This window comes from Pecten maximus, chromosome 4, assembly GCF_902652985.1.
Source record: "Pecten maximus chromosome 4, xPecMax1.1, whole genome shotgun sequence".
In the NCBI taxonomy this organism is placed as follows: domain Eukaryota; kingdom Metazoa; phylum Mollusca; class Bivalvia; order Pectinida; family Pectinidae; genus Pecten; species Pecten maximus.
In genome coordinates, this window is record NC_047018.1 from 25,382,082 (window position 1) to 25,404,061 (window position 21,980).

Consider the following 21,980-nt stretch of genomic DNA (forward strand, 5'->3'; position numbering starts at 1 on the left):
CTATCCAATATCCTTATACTTATAATTATTCAAAGATTAAATCCATAAGATTTTCATTGATCAGGTTTTAAGTATACAAATATGCCAATAGACAATTGACCAGACTGCATGGTTCCCGAAAGGTTCGTTGCAGCAGAGACTTGTATATACGTCTCTGTTTGCAGTTTTAGGGTTTTCTTATAAAATGTAAATGTCTGAATCAGAGACATACATACATATGTCTCTGTCTGAACCAAGAATAGAGTAATTCAATAGACAAAGAAATTAGTGAATAAAATGACAATTTCATGATTGATGAGGGATGTGTTTGACTGTCTTGATGCGTTACTTCATGTTTAGCCGAAATTTCGATAATTTGAGTTCTATCAACCCGAGATACTAACTCGAAATTTTGAAATAATCACGTGGCCCAGCAATACGTTTCTGTATATGAGTGTACGTTTCCATATTGGATCAAATAACAGGTCAAAATAATGTCTAATATGTTGTTTTTTTTTAGACAAAGCCGTCTAAGATCGATTGGAATCTAAGTTACTATACATATATAATGTGGCATCCTGTTAGATTCGTTTAGTTCTTTATATTCCTAAGATTCAGTTGAAATACATTGAATCTAGTAAGTATTACTTTGTATATAATATTGTAGCTGATTTCTTCTTTAATTATTAAACCTCCGTCAAAAATGACGATTACGGTTACAGGAAGGATCGTTGTATGCTTTTAAAAGAAGTTAAAAAAGTGCGGGGATTTGGGTACAGTGAGAGGGTTTTTTAAAAAAAAAAAATTAGTGGAAACTATAAGATAAAAACATTATGATGGTGTGTTTACGGTGTGTGTTTGAGATCATCAAGGGCTGCATTGTGTATATGTGCCTTGAAGATCTCTAGTGTAGTGCATTGTACTGCTGCCACCGGGAGGAGGTTCCATTGTGTTATTGTGTGTGGGAAAAAGGAGTATTTGTATGTGTCATTGGTGGCAGATATATGTAGGTGTCTGAAGGTGTAGGGATGTGTTTGCCTTGTCCTAGGGTCTGCTGGGTGCATGATGCCGTGTGGGTCTATTGCGACATGATGGTGAATGATTTTGTATAATAGTATGAGTCTGGTCTTGAGTCTACGTGTTTGAAGTAAATCCGTAATCCGCGCTCCGCATCCGCAATCGACATCGCCAAGTCGCGTGTGTTACTTTCGCTTTGCTTTGAATGTATTATTAGGCGAGTTCGTTTTGTATATTGTCTCATATGTGTTTTATATTTGTGCAGGGAAAATCAACTACCCAACGAACCCAGATATGGAATTCGTATTTTCTGTAAAAGATCCCAGATAGCACGGCTCTTTTTACGACAATTTGATATTTTCCCTCAAAGTCCAGATGTTAATCATCCCCGAACCTGTTAATTGTTCATTTCTATCGACTATAAAAGATATTTTGAAAATTTGCAATAATGCCACTTTGTCGGTTATCTTTTTTGAGATATTTCTTATTTCAAATAGTTTCATTATATTTTAATTCCTCAAAATATAAAACCGTTTCATCTGAATCAGTTGCACGCCTCTTTGGAACGTACTTTGCGCGGTTGTATTGAAGATATTATTTGACATTGACGCATCCTTATGACAGTCTTTTGCTTGTCACGGTGCGTGCTCAGGAAAACAACGCCGGGAAGACATATTTTGTTTCTGACGCACTGTTATAGACCTAAAACATATTCATTCATTCCAAAGAAAGACTTTTCCTTCAGCATGGCGGCTTATGCAGGACATAAATTGGCATGGGACCTTACCACAGAAAGCATTGAAAAACAAGCCGCGATTCTTATTGAGAAATCGAAATCGGTTTACGATGCTGTTGGTTCGTTGAATAAGGACAACGTTACGTATGACAATGTTGTGAAGGTAATGACATATTAATGGAAGTTCGATCTGATTCTTATGTATGCCAAGTAATAACACAATTCGCCATTTTACCTAGATTTTAGTTTAGTCTAAATGAAAATAAGTTAGACAAAACTGTGTTTTTGTGGAAACATACAGCTGATATAGGTTACGAATAACATAGACGTAGACAGATGTATTTTTTTCACTATACTTTTTTATAAAGAGAAAAGTTGATGTTTTTTGTGATCAACAAAACTGTTAGCCTGAGTTTCATCTGGCCTATAACGAATACATTGGCCAAAGCGCACTGCTATTATGAAAACGTGGAAATTTTCTGAAACCGACTGGTGTTGCTAAGATTTAATCGCAGATAAAATGCAAGCAGGCGTGACATCAACTCTACCTGACATAAATGGATAAATGAGATATTTGTTTACCCAAAAACACCCATTATGTCCCATAATCGATGTTCTGTTACGTTCGAATTCGTATAGACTCGCTTTACGCAGGTCAAAATTTCACACTAGACTTGACTCCATATTGCATAATATGTAGGTAACGGTGTGCATAATCACCCAATTTGAGCACGGTGGAGCGAAAAGAAAAAAACAAATATAACATCTATTTCTGTATTGTCTACCAGCTATAATTTGTAAATAATGTATTCTTACATTAAATATAACAGGTTTAGGGAAATGATATATATGTGCTTAGATTTCTTTACTTATACTGTAAGGATAAAAATACAATAAATTATATTTGGTCTTTTCGGTCCATTGCATTCCGATTCCGGTGGTTACTGTAGTTGCACTGTCACTTATTTTAATTACAAAATGATAGCTATAGGTCAACAGTGTGAAATTTTGACCAACATATAGTGAGGGTCTATACAGATAGTGACAGAACACTGATATGGGACTAAATGGGTGTTTTAGGGTAAATGAATTCTCTTATTCATCCATATATATATGTTAGTTAGGTGTTAATGTCACGCCTGATTTTATTTTATCTGTGATTAGAGAATTCCATGTTTTCATAATATATAGTAGTCCGCTCTGGTCCTACACCAGACATGGTGTCAGGGCCAGAGGAAACTCATGATCAAGCTACAAAACTATTTAACTTTTAGCTATTTCAGACATGCTGATACCGATTGAACTGGACTTAGTAAATTGCACTAGTACTAGATACCATACTATAAATCACGTTCAACCACGTGGAAACATTCATTGGCACGCGTGACCATATTACTTAGTATGCTCCTGTATCAATGATAATGAATTCTAAAAAATATACAAAACTAAAAATTGCAGTGGAAATATTAAAATATTGAAATCAGTTGTTAAAATTGAGAATTATGATGTATATATTAAACTATATACAGTGTGTATATATTTACAGCATGTTACTTGTTATGAATCACAGGTAAATGATATCCAGTTGTTTGTCACCATCTTAAGTTGGTCTCAAATTTCAATTTCAATTTTTTCTGCTGCAATCAATTGTTACAGGTTTTAGCAGACAATGATTGTGAGTATGCTGTTCTAAGGAACAATCTGGACTTCATGCAACATGTGTCTCCCAACAAGGAACTCAGGGATGCTAGTGTAGCAGCTGACAAAAAGCTTTCAGACTTTGATGTTGAGATGAGGTGAAGAATTTTAAAAATTCTGAGTGAAGTAATTAATACTAAGTATTAAGGCTATCCATGCCATAAATGTAAACCTTCTTCTTGAATCTTATAATTAGCTATTCATTAATAGCTGGAGGTGCTTCTTACTAATTTTAATTGTTGGTTTATGCAAAATTGAAAAACTTTGATGAGATTTTAAAGGGAAAGTATGCCAATGCCTCAGTGTTATGAGAGGATTTCAAATAGTTATATATTGGTGCCTGAACTACTTAATTAACTCTCAGCTCTTACTAAAAAAACATCTATTTATAGTTGGTAATTTAATCACCATTTTTAGTTGACAAATAAAACAAGAACTAAAACTGTTGCCAGGATGGCTGACTAATACCCCCGCAATCTGCACGAGTCAATGGTGAATTGGAACTCTTAATTAGAGACTAACTAAGATAATCCAGTAATATAGTGACCAGTTGCCATAGCAACCATAATTTTGAGGAAAAGAAAGTGAGATACACATCTGCATATGGTCCTCTATATTTGTGTGAAGTTTCATTGAAATTGGCCCTTCGGTTTAGGAGGAGTTGTCTGGACAAACTTAAAGTTATGATTCTTATCGGAAAACCTGTTTATAGCGACCAGTTGCCATAGCAACCATAATTTTGAGAAAAAGAGAGTGGCATGCACATCTACACATGATCATTAATATGTGTGTGAAGCTTCATTGGAATCGGCCTATCAGTTTAGGAGTCGTCCGGACAAAATGTGTCTACAGACAGACGGACAGACAGACAACCTGATTCCAGTATACCCCCCTTAACTTCGTTGTGGGGGTATGCAAATTTTAATGTTACACTCCTGTGACAAAGATTGATGTACTGAAACCTCAATGGCTTTAAAAACATTTATATTTAGCCCATCACTATCAGGAAATATATATATTTGCCCACTTATTGCCATGTTGCTGAGCATAACATAATTGGAATATTGCATCATTACCAATTATGAATGTTTAAATCATAGGAAATCAACAATGTTGATATTTTGAAATAGTTTCTATTAAATAGATTTTATAAGATAATCTAATGTCCAAAGTACATTGTAGGTCAAGGGGACATTACTCTATTTATCATCTTTATTGTTTTATCCAGCATGAGGAAGGATGTCTTTGATTCGGTTGTTGACTTCCAAGAAAAGATGTCCGATGGCATGACCCCAGAGGCTACAAGATTTGTTGAGAGGATGATTAAATACGGGAAGAGGAATGGTATGTTTAACCATGTGTATATAAAATAAATTATACCTACATATTGTATACCCAACAGCTATATATAGGTAAAGTTAACAGGAGATATTGATCTTTATAAAGTGCATATTTTTGTAAACTGAGTCAATAAAAAATGGTTGTTTTTTTACAGACAAATTCTGTAATTTCTTGAATTGTCCAAATACCCCTGTGGTCTTAGTCCAGGTACTAAGATCTACACTAACTTAAAGCTGAACTGTAATACATGTGAAAAACTAAAGCTTTCTACCACTATAGAAATAGATAATCATCTTGCCTACTAGCAGTTTATTTTATTTTAAGGACTTCACTTACCAAAGGAAACACAAGATAGGATAAAGAGCATCAAAAAGAGAATGAGTGAACTTTCTATAGACTTCAGTAAGAATTGCAATGAAGAAAACACTGTTTTGGAGTTCACTGAAGAAGATTTAGGTAAGAAAATGATGTTTCTTTAATTTATTGCATTAGACTTCACTGTATCATTGCTCTATTTATGAATGCATTGTTCATATTTCATTTATTTTAATTTGTTTTGATAACAACAGTTCTGTTTTCAATTTGTTTTATCTTAATTTGTTGATCATGTGGGTTTTCAGGTAAATCTAATTTGTTATATGGTTGAATTAGATACGATTAAAATAGTTTATTTCAATGTTTTTGATTTTAGCTGGTTTAACAGAAGACTTTGTGAAGAGTTTAGATAAGGTATGTGTCATTTGATGGTGTGTTCTAATGTAACTCCATACAGGTACTTGTTTTTAATCCACATTTATTTATTGATGTAGTTCACCTGCACACAGTGAATTTAGGATACATTTGATCATATTGAGCGAAACAGGCATTTTAAATCAATCATTATTAGTAGTGTTACGATTCACCGATGCGTCAATGTTTTGGAGCGCACAGTGGTGTATCGATGCATCATCTATCCTTGATTTGTATCGCGATACTTTAAAATTTGTAGTTATCTCCCTTGATCAATATTAGCTTACATGTTGTAGTAAACAACATGGCTGCTGACAAGGCCATTCCAGCGGTTTATAAGCTGTCTGTTGGAGTTCTTTCAAATCCAAATTATCTAAATTCAAGAAAGCTTTGTGGGAAATGGACAAAACATATTTTTTGTAACAAATGTAGATAACATTCAAATATTCTGGAAATACCACAAACAAAACATCTACTGTACAATGGAATACCAGATAAGTGATTGGTCATCAGCTTCTCATATATCGTGATACGTATCGTATCGTAACCCCTCTATCACGCTACAATTCTACCCACCTTGCAATACACAGCTCTAATCATTATCACCAAATAGATACAGAAAGACTTGTCAGTCGTGTTGTTACATCTCATTGAAATGTAATTGTACTTTCTAACAATATATGGAAGCATAAAATGTATGTTTAGAACAGATATATGTACATATGTATTTATTTTATTTTATAGTGATACATATTGTACAAAGTGCACACTGTATACACTTGTCACTTCAGACTGATGATGGAAAGCTGAAAGTAACATTAAAATACCCTCATTACTTCCCCTGTATGAAAAAAGCAAGGAACCCTGCTACCAGAGAAAGGATGGAAACAGCTTTTAACTCCAGGTAAAACAGCTTTATGGATTCAAGGTAAAGTAAACCCTTATCAACAAATTCTATTAGTCCATGTCTGTTCCAGATTTCATTGTATTTTTTCGCTTCATTTGAAAATTATAATGAAGCAGATAAGAGACCAATATGAAAATTCAAAGGCATTGAAATAATTTAAGCATTAAGCATTACATCTCAAACGGCCTTTATTAACACAGACATATACAACATACTGTAGAAATGTTCGTGTTTTTCAGATGTAAAAAAGAAAACACATCAATTTTGGAAGAACTTGTACGTCTACGACATGAGGTCAGTCTTTCAACATTTCATGATTTCAAAACTGAGAATTAAGTTCGTAACAAAGGTAAGTTGTCTTAAACAGCATAGATACTGGCTACCACACATTGATTACCAGCAGATTGATATGTTAATACATGTACATGTATATACCAGGTATGCACCACTTTCATTTCATGTAAATACTCTTGAGATTTATTTGATATACATTTGTACATGTATTTGTAACTTTTAAAAGGTTGAGTGAGATCAATAATTTATTATTTTACAAATTACACATTTTACAGAAAGCTCAGCTATTAGGCTATCCCACCCATGCAGCCTTTGTACTAGACATGAGGATGGCTAAGAAGGCAGAAAGTGTTGCAGCTTTTCTTAAGGATCTGGCTTCCAAGTTACAGCAGCTTCAGGCTGAGGAATTGAAACTTTTCTTGGAATACAAGAAGGAGGAAGTAAGTGAAAAAATGGAGTTATTACACAATACCTTAACACTGCTTTATAGATATCATTTCCTACCTGACTGTATATTACATCATTTACATTTTCATGAACCTGAAAATATCTATAATTATTCCTTTTTTATGTTTTAATTTGTTTGTAAAATCAAATGAAGGATTTAGTTTTCATTTATGCACATTGTAGTTTGTGTTTGTATTGTTTAACATCCTATCAAAAGCAATGGTCATTTAAGGACAGCCTCCTCTGTATACAAGACACATGTGTGTGATATGTACACTCTGATATGTCTTGGCCTGGGTACAGAACATAAAGCCTTCCTGACAAGGACAAAGGTCATATAAAGGCCAAAAGTGAGGTAGTGTCAAGTGAAACATAAGGAAGAAGAATGTAGAATAGTAATACGAGAAAGTTATTGTCGGAGATTTAGTTGCTTCTAACAAAGCATGCAATTGGGGCAGCAGTTGCGATTCTTACACCCTACATGCAATTTGCTTTCATTAATGTGAGTTGAATGTGCTTGTTTATTTTTCATTTGTTTCAAGTTTGACATTTGTCATGGTTCGTTATAAGACATACAGGTTCCTGTATTGAATGTTTCCAGCTTGATTATGCTATCATATCAGAGTTATTTCCCTTGGTAGTATGAGAGTGGTACAGACTCTTGTTTGATAGTTGAATTATGAGTTATTTCCCTTGGTAGTATGTGAGTGGTACAGACTCTAGTTTGAGAGTTGAATTATAAGTTATTTCCCTTGGTAGTATGAGAGTGGTACAGACTCTAGTTTGAGAGTTGAATTATGAGTTATTTCCCTTGGTAGTATGTGCGGTGACAATTCTATCATAAGTCATTTGCTTCTTATTACAGTGTGAGAAGTATGGGTTCCAGTTTGACAATACTATTCGCTACTGGGACCTGAAATACTACATGACTATGTCAGAGGAGAAAAAGTATGCTGTAGATCAAAACAAACTCAAGGAATACTTTCCTATGCGAGTGGTCACAGATGGATTACTGGCCATCTACCAGGTAAGTTATGGAAGGTGACAGAAACAGCTTATCTGACAATGATATAACGTTTTCCTATACCCCTCCTCCCAGAATGTATGATGGATATACCTGGCAGTAAAGCATTATCGTAGAATCCTAAATGGGTAATAACAGTTCATGAACAGGAAGACATTCCTTGATTATATATATTCTCATCAGTTTGTTATTGAGGAGAAATTTTTCCTGAAGCATTTGGTCTAATATGTTCTATATAAATTAATTCTGAATAAACTCCTGATCGACCACATTATTTGTAAAGGGAGGTAATCAGTACATATGAAAACTTATGCCAAGGTATGATTCACCAATCTGAATCGTTTAGTCTCTTATATCTCAGCAATCTAAGTTAATGAATTTGAAACAATATAAATTATATGGAAAACTAAAGGGTCCTTAGATTTGGCAAAACATTCAGGAAAAATGACAAATAGGACTCGTGAACAACTTAAAACCAGAGTTTTAGTCTAATACATCAACATTCCTATCTACATAATGTCATAAATTAAGTAAGAAAGCTGGTAAAAGAGATATTTGAAAAGTGTCTGTTTTGATAATTATTCTATGTGTATTACAGGAGCTTCTCAGTCTAAAGTTTGAGAAGATAGAGGGCGCTCCAGCATGGCATGAAGATGTAACCATGGTAATTAGTATTATATCAATTTAATGAAATATGTATTTTAAAACAAATATTATCATATGAATCATTCCTAGTGAATACTATATTACTATTTTCTTAGCTGTTATGTTGAAATAGTACTTTTTCCCTAAAGTGTATAAACACATGAAAGTTTGTTGATTTGGAATTGTCAAGATTTTTCAATATTTATGTATGCAATGGATTCAAGGATTAATAAAAGAACAAAATGTATCATGCTCCATCAATCACTGTGAACTGAAAATCTGATCGTGAATGCGGTTCAACAGGGGAGAGAACTCTTAATCTATTGAATGATATGATATACCTGTGTAACAAGTGAGAGCTGAAGCACACACTGTTTTTACAAAAATTGTACAACTACATAAAAACTCTGGAAATTAGGGATACTGGGAATCTGGACTTCAATTTTTTTTTTTGTTTAGCTCAGCTTCTCAAAAAAATCATTGAATTTGAACCAGACCTGGAATATAGTTGTATTGGTACAAAATGTAGTATGGACATCTTACACCCTACAGATTACATGAATTTTATTTTTTTGCTTTATTTTTAGAAATTGATATACATTGTATAATCTTTATTGTCTTACAAATTAGCGAAACTGGAATGTATTCCAATGTAATAAATCAGATGTATTTTCTTCTAAATTTTTAGAGTGATTTTTTGGGTAAATGACATATTTACCTGAATTTTGAGAATTAATGAAGTTTTGCAATGCATGAATTTTTTGGAGTTTGCTTAAAACTTAAAAACTAAACTGATAAAATGTGACTGTAAAAGGTGAGACATATAGTAATGTGTAATTCTTGTAAGACACTGGGATATCTGTGTCTGTCCCCATCTACATTACAAAGTCTATAACATTGTAATATGTCTATAACATTATAATACTTGTTTACAGTACAAAGTGACCTGTCTATAACATTGTAATATGTCTATAACATTGTAATATGTCTATAACATTATAATACTTGTTTACAGTACAAAGTGACCTGTCTATAACATTGTAATATGTCTATAACATTGTAATATGTCTATAACATTGTAATATGTCTATAACATTGTAATATGTCTATAACATTGTAATATGTCTATAACATTGTAATATGTCTATAACATTGTAATATGTCTATAACATTATAATACTTGTTTACAGTACAAAGTGACCTGTCTATAACATTGTAATATGTCTATAACATTGTAATATGTCTATAACATTGTAATATGTCTATAACATTATAATACTTGTTTTCAGTACAAAGTAATCTGTAACAACTCCGGAGAACTGTTGGGATACTTTTATCTTGATCTTTTCCCCAGAGAGGGGAAGTATGGCCATGCAGCATGCTTTGGACTCCAGGTACAGTTACATGTTTGCTCTGAAATTATCTAATGTAAGATTTATGATTACTGTGTCTTTTTGAAACAGAGAGCTACACTAGATTTTTCTTCATGGATAACTATCAATTTATTTTCACAATTGAAATGTTTGATAATATGGACCTAAGTTTGTATGGTGGGTGTCATCGATTTGACCTAGATTTGTGTGGTGAGTGTCGTCAATTTGACCTAAATTTGTATGGTGTATGCAGTCGATTTGACCTAGATATGTATAACGGGTGTTGTCGATGAAGCAGAAGATGCTTTCCCTTTTGGAGTATGTTGTCTTATTCTCCTGGTACTTTTTTCATGTGTCTCCGGATCCATGTAAATCTATATTTCGTGTTTAGCCCTCAGTTATGAGTTGGGAGTAAGAGTTTCATTTTCAATTATGTATTCTTTGTTTTTTGTGAGCCCGGCCTGTTCACTATCTTTTCGTTATACCCATAGCCTGGCTGTTTACTCTCTTTTCTTTATACCCATAGCCTGGCTGTTTACTCTCTTTTCGTTATACCCATAGCCTGGCTGTTTACTCTCTTTTCTTTATACCCATAGCCTGGCTGTTTACTCTCTTTTTGTTATACCCATAGCCTGGCTGTTCACTATCTTTTCTTTATACCCATAGCCTGGCTGTTTACTCTCTTTTCGTTATACCCATAGCCTGGCTGTTTACTCTCTTTTCGTTATACCCATAGCCTGGCTGTTTACTCTCTTTTCGTTATACCCATAGCCTGGCTGTTTACTCTCTTTTCGTTATACCCATAGCCTGGCTGTTTACTCTCTTTTCTTTATACCCATAGCCTGACTGTTAACTCTCTTTTCTTTATACCCATAGCCTGGCTGTTTACTCTCTTTTCGTTATACCCATAGCCTGGCTGTTTACTCTCTTTTCTTTATACCCATAGCCTGGCTATTTACTCTCTTTTCGTTATACCCATAGCCTGGCTGTTTACTCTCTTTTCGTTATACCCATAGCCTGGCTGTTTACTCTCTTTTCGTTATACCCTTAACCTGGCTGTTTACTCTCTTTTCGTTATACCCATAGCCTGGCTGTTTATTCTCTTTTCGTTATACCCATAGCCTGGCTGTTTACTCTCTTTTCGTTATACCCATAGCCTGGCTGTTCACTCTCTTTTCGTTATACCCATAGCCTGGCTGTTTACTCTCTTTTCGTTATACCTATAGCCTGGCTGTTTACTCTCTTTTCGTTATACCCATAGCCTGGCTGTTCACTCTCTTTTCATTATACCCATAGCCTGGCTGTTTACTCTCTTTTCGTTATACCCATAGCCTGGCTGTTAACTATCTTTTCGTTATACCCATAGCCTGGCTGTTTACTCTCTTTTCGTTATACCCATAGCCTGGCTGTTTACTCTCTTTTCGTTATACCCATAGCCTGGCTGTTAACTATCTTTTCGTTATACCCATAGCCTGGCTGTTTACTATCTTTTCGTTATACCCATAGCCTGGCTGTTTAACTCTCTTTTCGTTATACCCATAGCCTGGCTGTTACTATCTTTTCGTTATACCCATAGCCTGGCTGTTAACTATCTTTTCGTTATACCCATAGCCTGGCTGTTAACTCTCTTTTCGTTATACCCATAGCCTGGCTGTTTACAATCTGATGGCAATAGACAGGTTGCTGTAGCTGCAATGGTGGCAAACTTCACCAAACCCACCGAGGACAAACCGTCTCTACTCACCCATGACGAGGTAAGAATACTATTTTGACATGTATGTGTGTCAATCAAAACTGAGGCTCCACAAATGCTTGATGTGGTAGATATGGTAGATATGTTATTACAAATCTGTCTGTTAAGTAGGTTTTTCTGTGCCAGTATTACAGTAAAACTGATGTCCACCTGATTATGGTGAATGAGACAATGGTCTTAAACAGATATGACTATCCATGTTAAAATGTTCGTTCATTAATGTAATTTCAATTATTCATAAATATCATATGATGGCTTTTTTGTGTGAAAATACAATTGTGTGTAGTCACGAATGTAAATGGATAGGGCAGCATACCCAACACATTAAAAAGTCTGATCTGTAGTCAGTAAGAAATCATCTCTAATGTGATGCAGATTCACTGTACTGTAAAAATGTATATGTTTCTGTTGTAGTGAACTATCAGTCTCTGGACTATTGTTTTATACTTGTGTATTCTTTCCAGGTTGAGACTTACTTCCATGAGTTTGGTCATGTTATGCATCAGATCTGTGCACTGACAGATTTTGCAATGTTCAGGTAGGCGATTCAAGTAGAAGTGGGGAATGTTAAATTGATACATACTGATACAACACATTACCGTCCAAAACCATACCTTCTGACAGGAAAAACTCAACTCTTCAATAACAATAATAATATTTATTGATAAGGAGCGCATAATCACCAAAAGATAGGTACAATACCATCAACTAACACACCTCACTTTTCTGATATCCCATCAAACCTCATTCTATACAAATTTTATCAATTGTAAATTTCCACTCAATCACCTTAATGAATATTATATAGGTTTATATATGTATTAAATAAAAAATAAACAAAAAACTAACATGTGCACTGTCTGAGCGACTATCGCTGAATGACCAAACATAAGGATATACCACGTACCAAAGCATGTGCGCTACTTGACCACAATGCCACCTATCAGAATATATGACACTGAAGGGAAAATAATTATAAGCTATTTCTATTCCATCAAACTCCAATAATTATATATATCTGAATAGTGTATAGTGATAAAAAAATTCAATTGTAACTTTGAGGAAAGCTTGTACACATATATTTATATATAAGATGTTGACCAGGGCCGTGGGTTTTACTGGGTGATAGTTAATCTACAGTTGTTTACCAAAAGTTCCCTAAATGTAATTTTACTATATGTATATATATAATCCCACTGGTAAAGAGAAAAGGAATTGCAGTTATTCCAACACTGGACTGTTGTTTACCCACTCCTAGGCTATAGTCAACAATGGCGATAAAGAGAGAGGAAAGTGACATCTACGTCATAGTTTGCACATTTCGGAATACGTTTTAACATTGTGAATAGCCACATGGAACGTCAGATATACTGATCTTTAACCCTAAACCATTTATTTGTATATATATGCCCACAATTAAATTTAAAAGCAGAGTAAGTTGCTGTGAACCAGCAATGAAATGACCATCTACTAATTGAAATCTACAAATACTATTTACACTTCTACATCAGAAAATCAGGTTTGTGGTTCTGAATGTCCACACATAATGTATTTATGTGAAATTCTTTTGGTAACATACCAGACTGTTATTATTTTGACAACATACCAGACTGTTATTATTTTGACAACATACCAGACTGTTATTATTTTCCATTGTACAGGATGTTATTCTGAATTATATTTTACATATAAACACAGTTTCACTTAACATATGCAGTATGATGCACATGTAAATTATGTGAGGAAACTAGATACATGTATATGCTTTTCAACTCTTAAAATTTCATAAAAAATCCATCAATGAATGAACTCAGGGTAATTGATACAAAAAAGTTGGAAATGCAAATAATTTATAGTAGAATTTAATTTTGGGAACTTGATTTTGCCCAACAACTGTAGATGGTATCATTAAGAGTCATTTTCCATATTGGCCTGTAACAGTCTACTTTAATAGTGTGTAACAAGCAAATAACACTATTGATATACATATGTAAACTCTTGCTGATAAAACCTACTCCACTGAGAACAATAACTAATTGTTTCACTGCCTTTGATGATTGGTACATTTCCGTTAAATTATAAGAATATATTTTACAAACATTGAAAATCCTCATTGGTAACCCGTTATTTGACTTTGTTTATTTGACAGTGGTACCCATGTGGAGCGTGACTTTGTTGAAGCTCCATCCCAGATGTTGGAGAACTGGTGTTGGGAGAAGGAACCATTGTCCCGGATGTCCTCCCACTATAAGGACGGCAGTGCCATTCCCGAAGATCTGCTGAGCAAACTCCTACAAAGTCGTATTGCCAATGCAGGAGTTTTCAACCTCCGCCAGATTTTACTGGGTACTTTTGACCAGACCATACACACTCAGGCTCAGGTCAGTCAGTGGCCATCATTTCAGGCTTGACAGCTTCAACAGTCTTTGCAAATTATTTTTGATGATACTAGATTTTTTACTAGATATTGAACAAAAGTTGGGGGTTTTTTTCTTCTTTTTTTTTTCTTTTTTTATAAATAACATTTTAGTATGGATATTTCTGTATGATCAGTATGGACATGATTTCTGGAACATGATTTTGATATCATTGAAATCTTGGCTTCATACAAAGTGATTATATTGGGCACTGGTTAATATGTGAAGTGGCCATCATAAGTAAATATGTTCATTTGACTAGGGTAAGATTTTCGTGAAATTAAACTAGAAATGTTCACAATTGAATGAAGTGTTAAAGATAGATTCATCATTGTTGGAATTGTATATATATGACATATTTATTTTTTTCTTGACCAACGTCTATAACGCGTCTATAAATAAAAGGTTTCTATAAAAAAAATGTGTCTATAAATATAACGTGTCTTTAAATGTAATATGTCTATTAATATGATGTGTGTTTACAGGCTGACACAGCTTCCGTGTTTGCTAAGCTATCTAAGGAGATTCTAGGTATCGAGTCAACACAGGGAACCAATATGCCTGCCTCGTTCGGCCACCTGGCTGGGGGATACGATGCCCAGTACTACGGATATCTGGTATGTCACATGCATCTCTTTCTTAAGTGGCAGGTGTCATTATACTTCATACAATGTCTATGTTTCATCTTAAAATATTTTATTTTAATGAACTGATGATGTACACAAGAAGATATGGGAAACAATCAAAGCCAGCAACACTTATCTGCTAATGACTACTTACATCTGTTTTAGTGGAGTGAGGTGTTCTGTATGGTAAACACTGTATTACATCTGTTTTAGTGGAGTGAGGTGTTCTGTATGATAAACACTGTATTACATCTGTTTTAGTGGAGTGAGGTGTTCTGTATGGTAAACACTGTATTACATCTGTTTTAGTGGAGTGAGGTGTTCTGTATGGTAAACACTGTATTACATCTGTTTTAGTGGAGTGAGGTGTTCTGTATGGTAAACACTGTATTACATCTGTTTTAGTGGAGTGAGGTGTTCTGTATGGTAAACACTGTATTATATCTGTTTCAGTGGAGTGAGGTGTTCTGTATGATAAACACTGTATTATATCTGTTTTAGTGGAGTGAGGTGTTCTGTATGGTAAACACTGTATTACATCTGTTTTAGTGGAGTGAGGTGTTCTGTATGGTAAACACTGTATTATATCTGTTTTAGTGGAGTGAGGTGTTCTGTATGGTAAACACTGTATTATATCTGTTTTAGTGTAGTGAGGTGTTCTGTATGGTAAACACTGTATTACATCTGTTTTAGTGGAGTGAGGTGTTCTGTATGGTAAACACTGTATTACATCTGTTTTAGTGGAGTGAGGTGTTCTGTATGATAAACACTGTATTACATCTGTTTTAGTGGAGTGAGGTGTTCTGTATGGTAAACACTGTATTACATCTGTTTTAGTGGAGTGAGGTGTTCTGTATGATAAACACTGTATTACATCTGTTTTAGTGGAGTGAGGTGTTCTGTATGATAAACACTGTATTACATCTGTTTTAGTGGAGTGAGGTGTTCTGTATGGTAAACACTGTATTATATCTGTTTTAGTGGAGTGAGGTGTTCTGTATGGTAAACACTGTATTATATCTGTTTTAGTGGAGTGAGGTGTTCTGTATGATAAACACTGTATTATATCTGTTTTAGTGGAGTGAGGTGTTCTGTATGATAAACACTGTATTATATCTGTTTTAGTGGAGTGAGGTGTTCTGTATGATAAACACTGTATTATATCTGTTTTAGTGGAGTGAGGTGTTCTGTATGGTAAACACTGTATTACATCTGTTTTAGTGGAGTGAGGTGTTCTGTATGGTAAACACTGTATTACATCTGTTTTAGTGGAGTGAGGTGTTCTGTATGGTAAACACTGTATTACATCTGTTTTAGTGGAGTGAGGTGTTCTGTATGGTAAACACTGTATTACATCTGTTTTAGTGTAGTGAGGTGTTCTGTATGGTAAACACTGTATTACATCTGTTTTAGTGGAGTGAGGTGTTCTGTATGGTAAACACTGTATTACATCTGTTTTAGTGGAGTGAGGTGTTCTGTATGATAAACACTGTATTATATCTGTTTTAGTGTAGTGAGGTGTTCTGTATGGTAAACACTGTATTATATCTGTTTTAGTGGAGTGAGGTGTTCTGTATGATAAACACTGTATTATATCTGTTTTAGTGGAGTGAGGTGTTCTGTATGATAAACACTGTATTATATCTGTTTTAGTGGAGTGAGGTGTTCTGTATGATAAACACTGTATTATATCTGTTTTAGTGGAGTGAGGTGTTCTGTATGGTAAACACTGTATTACATCTGTTTTAGTGGAGTGAGGTGTTCTGTATGGTAAACACTGTATTACATCTGTTTTAGTGGAGTGAGGTGTTCTGTATGGTAAACACTGTATTACATCTGTTTTAGTGGAGTGAGGTGTTCTGTATGGTAAACACTGTATTACATCTGTTTTAGTGTAGTGAGGTGTTCCGTATGATAAACACTGTATTACATCTGTTTTAGTGGAGTGAGGTGTTCTGTATGGTAAACACTGTATTACATCTGTTTCAGTGGAGTGAAGTGTTCTGTATGATAAACACTGTATTACATCTGTTTTAGTGGAGTGAGGTGTTCTGTGTGATAAACACTGTATTACATCTGTTTTAGTGGAGTGAGGTGTTCTGTATGATAAACACTGTATTATATCTGTGTCAGTGGAGTGAGGTGTTCTGTATGATAAACACTGTATTATATCTGTTTTAGTGGAGTGAAGTGTTCTGTATGATAAACACTGTATTATATCTGTTTTAGTGGAGTGATGTGTTCTGTATGGTAAACACTGTATTATATCTGTTTTAGTAGAGTGAGGTGTTCTGTATGATAAACACTGTATTACATCTGTTTTAGTGGAGTGAGGTGTTCTGTATGATAAACACTGTATTATATCTGTTTTAGTGGAGCGAAGTGTTCTGTATGATAAACACTGTATTACATCTGTTTCAGTAGAGTAAGGTGTTCTGTATGGTAAACACTGTATTACATCTGTTTTAGTGGAGTGAGGTGTTCTGTATGATAAACACTTGTATTATATCTGTGTCAGTGGAGTGAGGTGTTCTGTATGATAAACACTGTATTACATCTGTTTCAGTGGAGTGAGGTGTTCTGTATGATAAACACTGTATTACATCTGTTTTAGTGGAGTGAGGTGTTCTGTATGATAAACACTGTATTACATCTGTTTTAGTGGAGTGAGGTGTTCTGTATGATAAACACTGCATTATATCTGTTTTAGTGGAGTGAGGTGTTCTGTATGGTAAACACTGTATTATATCTGTTTTAGTGGAATGAGGTGTTCTGTATGATAAACACTGTATTACATCTGTTTTAGTGGAGTGAGGTGTTCTGTATGGTAAACACTGTATTACATCTGTTTTAGTGGAGTGAGGTGTTCTGTATGTAAACACTGTATTATATCTGTTTTAGTGGAGTGAGGTGTTCTGTATGATAACACTGTATTACATCTGTTTTAGTGGAGTGAGGTGTTCTGTATGATAAACACTGTATTACATCTGTTTTAGTGGAGTGAGGTGTTCTGTATGATAAACACTGTATTACATCTGTTTTAGTGGAGTGAGGTGTTCTGTATGGTAAACACTGTATTACATCTGTTTTAGTGGAGTGAGGTGTTCTGTATGGTAAACACTGTATTATATCTGTTTAGTGGAGTGAGGTGTTCTGTATGGTAAACACTGTATTACATCTGTTTTAGTGGAGTGAGGTGTTCTGTATGGTAAACACTGTATTATATCTGTTTTAGTGGAGTGAGGTGTTCTGTATGATAAACACTGTATTACATCTGTTTTAGTGGAGTGAGGTGTTCTGTATGATAAACACTGTATTATATCTGTTTTAGTGGAGTGAGGTGTTCTGTATGGTAAACACTGTATTACATCTGTTTTAGTGGAGTGAGGTGTTCTGTATGATAAACACTGTATTATATCTGTTTTAGTGGAGCGAGGTGTTCTGTGTGGTAAACACTGTATTACATCTGTTTTAGTGGAGTGAGGTGTTCTGTATGATAAACACTGTATTATATCTGTTTTAGTGGAGTGAGGTGTTCTGTATGATAAACACTGTATTATGTCTGTTTCAGTGGAGCGAAGTTTTCTGTATGGATATGTTTTACTCACGATTCCGGAAGGAGGGAATCATGAGCCCAAAGGTCGGAGGTGACTACAAGAAATATATTCTACGCCCTGGAGGTTCCATTGTAAGTCATAATAAATCTATGTTCTTATATATACTCATTGCTGTTTACTAACATCTGACCCATTGATGCATACGATATGTATTTCTTAAATCATGTCTGAATACATTATTGTACTTACATGTACACATGAATATGTATACAAGACAGCAAAATTGTATGCATTCAGCTTGTAAAGTCAAAATCATGTACTGATAGCTAGGTTGTTTCTTATAAAAAAAATTACAGTGTAAAATGCAAAATTTCTGCAGTATTGTAATTGTTTGTTCCACATGTTAATTAATTGATGGATTTGCCCAATAATTTGATGAATTGTAAGGATTTTCCTGATTATCTGATAAATCGTAAGTATTTTTCCGATAATTTGATAAATCATAAGGATTTTCTCGATAATTTGATAAATCTTAAGGATTTTCCCGATAATTTGATGAATGTTAAGGATTTTCTTGATAATTTGATGAATCATAAGGATTTTCCTGATAATTTTATTATAACATTATAGAGATGTGCCCATCAATTGTATGATGACATAGAGATGTGGGGATTTTTCAGGTAAGGTTTGTGTTTTCTACTTCTTATATTTTTTGTATGTTATACAGGATGCTGCTGATATGCTGCGGAACTTCCTTGGACGAGATCCCACACAAGAGGCCTTCTTAATCAGTAAGGGTCTCCAGACCTCATCAAACCTGTAACTTATCAATCTACACTCAACATTGTAGGCTTTGAAAATCAGGGATTCCTCAGCATAGAATATTTATTGCAATGCGTTAAAATCACAGAACATATTACTAAAGAATGCTAATACATTGTATGTTAACAAGGGCAACAGTAATTTCTTGGAATATTATATGTATATTATAGGTATACTGTAATGACCTAATGTTAGGAAAAATTACATTGTAGTATGTACTATTATCAGACAAGCTTGTTAGCATTTCACATTAAGTAGTATTAAATGTGGATCAGACAGATTTTTTACTTATCCAAGTGACAATAAAATGTGAATCTTGCAGATTTGTACTTATCCAAGTTACATGGGAATGTGATTTGGCAGATTTGTGCTTATTCAAGTATTATACATTGTAATGTGAAGCTGCCAGATTTGTACTCCAAGTGACAATAAAATGTGATCAGGCAGATTTGTGCTGATCCAATCACATTGTAATATTAAAAAAAAAGAATTTAGCTTATCCAAGTTGCATTGTAATGTGAATCAGGCAGATTTGTGATCGAAGTAATTACATGTTATTTGAACCAAAAAATTTGAAAATAAGTTGTAATCTTTTTATTTTGATTAAAATATGAATGCATAATAATGTTTTTATATCAAATGAGTATGGCCATTCACAATACTGTTTTGTTCCATTTCATTAATGTTGTGATCATGTTATCTTTATATCTGAGGGTATGGTGAATCTTTGATACAACCGCTTCACAAGCACTGTTATAAACAGTACCTTCAATAACTACAGATTTTTTTTTTTTTCATTATTGATAATTTAATTGTGTCAATCACATAACTAATGTAGAAGTGTGACAAAGGTCCTTGATGAAAACTAACACAATAAACAACATATAAGGTACAAGATTCATTCTTAAAAAAGTTTGACATTTTCCCAATTTTGCCGGATCTCATTCATTGCATTTTGGGTCAACATATAGGCGGAATATAAATCAAGGTTTCTGTAATTTTATATACCAGTAAATGTCTCATATGTTGCCCAGTTTGGAATTTTATAATGTTGTCGCATCAACAATATATATTTCTTGATAAGCAATATACGCTAATTTATTCGCAGTCAGAGTTAAACTGATCACATAGTTATGACAAATAGGAAAGTAGCAGGTTTTCTTCCTAAAACAACATTATATTTGAGAAAAATTTGATTACTACAGTACATACTGTACTTAAATGTACAAATGTATGTTAATTTTATTTTCTTATTTCCCTAAATAGACTTTATGTCACCACTAGAAATGGAATATATGCTCTTAATAGAGAAGTACATCTGTGAGTGAGATATAAAACACTGCTTATAACCATGTCATTACTGTTTTAATGACTCATATTAATTATTTTGTTAAACACGAGAATGCTCAACACGAGAATGCTCGTGATAATATAAGATCTCTATTTATACATGTAAGTCTGTGTGAAGTCTGTGTGAATGCAAGTTAAGTGCTATACAAATCATTTTTCTTTGATCTGTAATAAACATGATTATTTCATTTAGTTTGTGTATTTTGTTTTTTTAAACATCTTCTTGAAAATACTGCATGTCGAGGTAATCCCAACCAAATTGGGTTCCACTGGATTTGGGTAGCTTAAACAGTAAAAAAGATATTAAACTTTGTTTTGGGATAAAATTTTTGATTATATTTTGGTATTGAAAACAGTAACTTTTTTTCATTTCTAGCTTCAGAGTTCAATAAAATGTTTAGATCATCTCCCTTGACGTGTTGTACATGCAGTATAGGAATAATCCATCAACACATTATAAGCAGTTTTAGGATGGTCTCCCTTTACCTGTAGTTAGGGACATTTGGGGGGATCTCCCTTTACCTGTAGTAAGGGAGATTTAGGGTGGTCTCCCTTTACCTATAGTTAGGGAGATTAAGGGTGTTCTCCCTTTACCTGTAGTTCAGGGAGTTTAGGGTGATCTCCCTTTTACTGACATGCATGGTCATTCTACAGTTTACCAACTTACTGACATCTATCGCCATATATCGGGGGGGGGGGGGGGGGGGGGGGGGGGGGCATATATTAATATGACCCTGCGTATATGCACTGTACTTGAAGAGGAAAAATAACATAATATATCCTTGATGTGTACTTTATCTGGTAATTAACACTCAGAGTTTGAATAACATATTCTATATATCATGTAATAGGCCTATACATAGATATAGTACATATCGAGGAAATCAGATTTTACCTCTGGGTGCTAATAGATAATAGATACAAGTGCCTATGATTGGGAGAATGCTTAGATTGGCCGAAATAACTTGTAAGGGAGTTTAGGGTGATCTCCTTTTACCTGTAGTTAAGGAGATTTAGGGTGGTCTCCCTTTACCTGTAGTTGGGGAGATTTAGGGTATTCTCCCTTTACCTGTAGTTTAGGGAGTTTATGGTGATCTCCCTTTACCTGTAGTTAGGGAGTTTAGAGTGATCTCCCTTTACCTGTAGTTAGTGAGTTTTAGGGCGATCTCCCTTTACCTGTAGTTAGGGAGTTTAGGGTGATCTCTCTTTACCTGTAGTTTTGTTTAGGGAGTTTAGGGGTGATCTCCCTTTACCGTGTTAGGGAG

General features: G+C 34.3%; 1 protein-coding gene across 1 annotated transcript; it reads left to right on the forward strand.

Moving 5' to 3' along the window:
• Positions 1–1,595: 1,595 nt before the first annotated feature.
• Positions 1,596–20,907, forward strand: LOC117325603 (thimet oligopeptidase-like). Its single transcript, XM_033881947.1, has 17 exons — positions 1,596–1,895; positions 3,389–3,528; positions 4,659–4,774; positions 5,096–5,227; positions 5,463–5,500; positions 6,292–6,404; positions 6,647–6,701; positions 6,977–7,141; positions 8,014–8,175; positions 8,771–8,836; positions 10,107–10,211; positions 11,837–11,944; positions 12,408–12,481; positions 14,093–14,324; positions 14,846–14,977; positions 18,558–18,674; positions 19,271–20,907. Exons 1-17 carry the CDS (start codon positions 1,614–1,616, stop codon positions 19,364–19,366), a joined length of 2,133 nt encoding a protein of 710 aa, XP_033737838.1. The 5' UTR covers positions 1,596–1,613; the 3' UTR covers positions 19,367–20,907.
• The last annotated feature ends 1,073 nt before the right edge of the window (positions 20,908–21,980 follow it).

Excerpts from the sequence above, each read along its gene's own strand:
- LOC117325603 (XM_033881947.1), top strand. The coding sequence starts at position 1,614 with ATGACAGTCTTTTGCTTGTCACGGTGCGTGCTCAGGAAAACAACGCCG. Across the intron at positions 8,837-10,106 it reads GGCATGAAGATGTAACCATG|TACAAAGTAATCTGTAACAA; the intron begins GTAATTAGTATT and ends ACTTGTTTTCAG. Across the intron at positions 12,482-14,092 it reads ACAGATTTTGCAATGTTCAG|TGGTACCCATGTGGAGCGTG; the intron begins GTAGGCGATTCA and ends TTTATTTGACAG.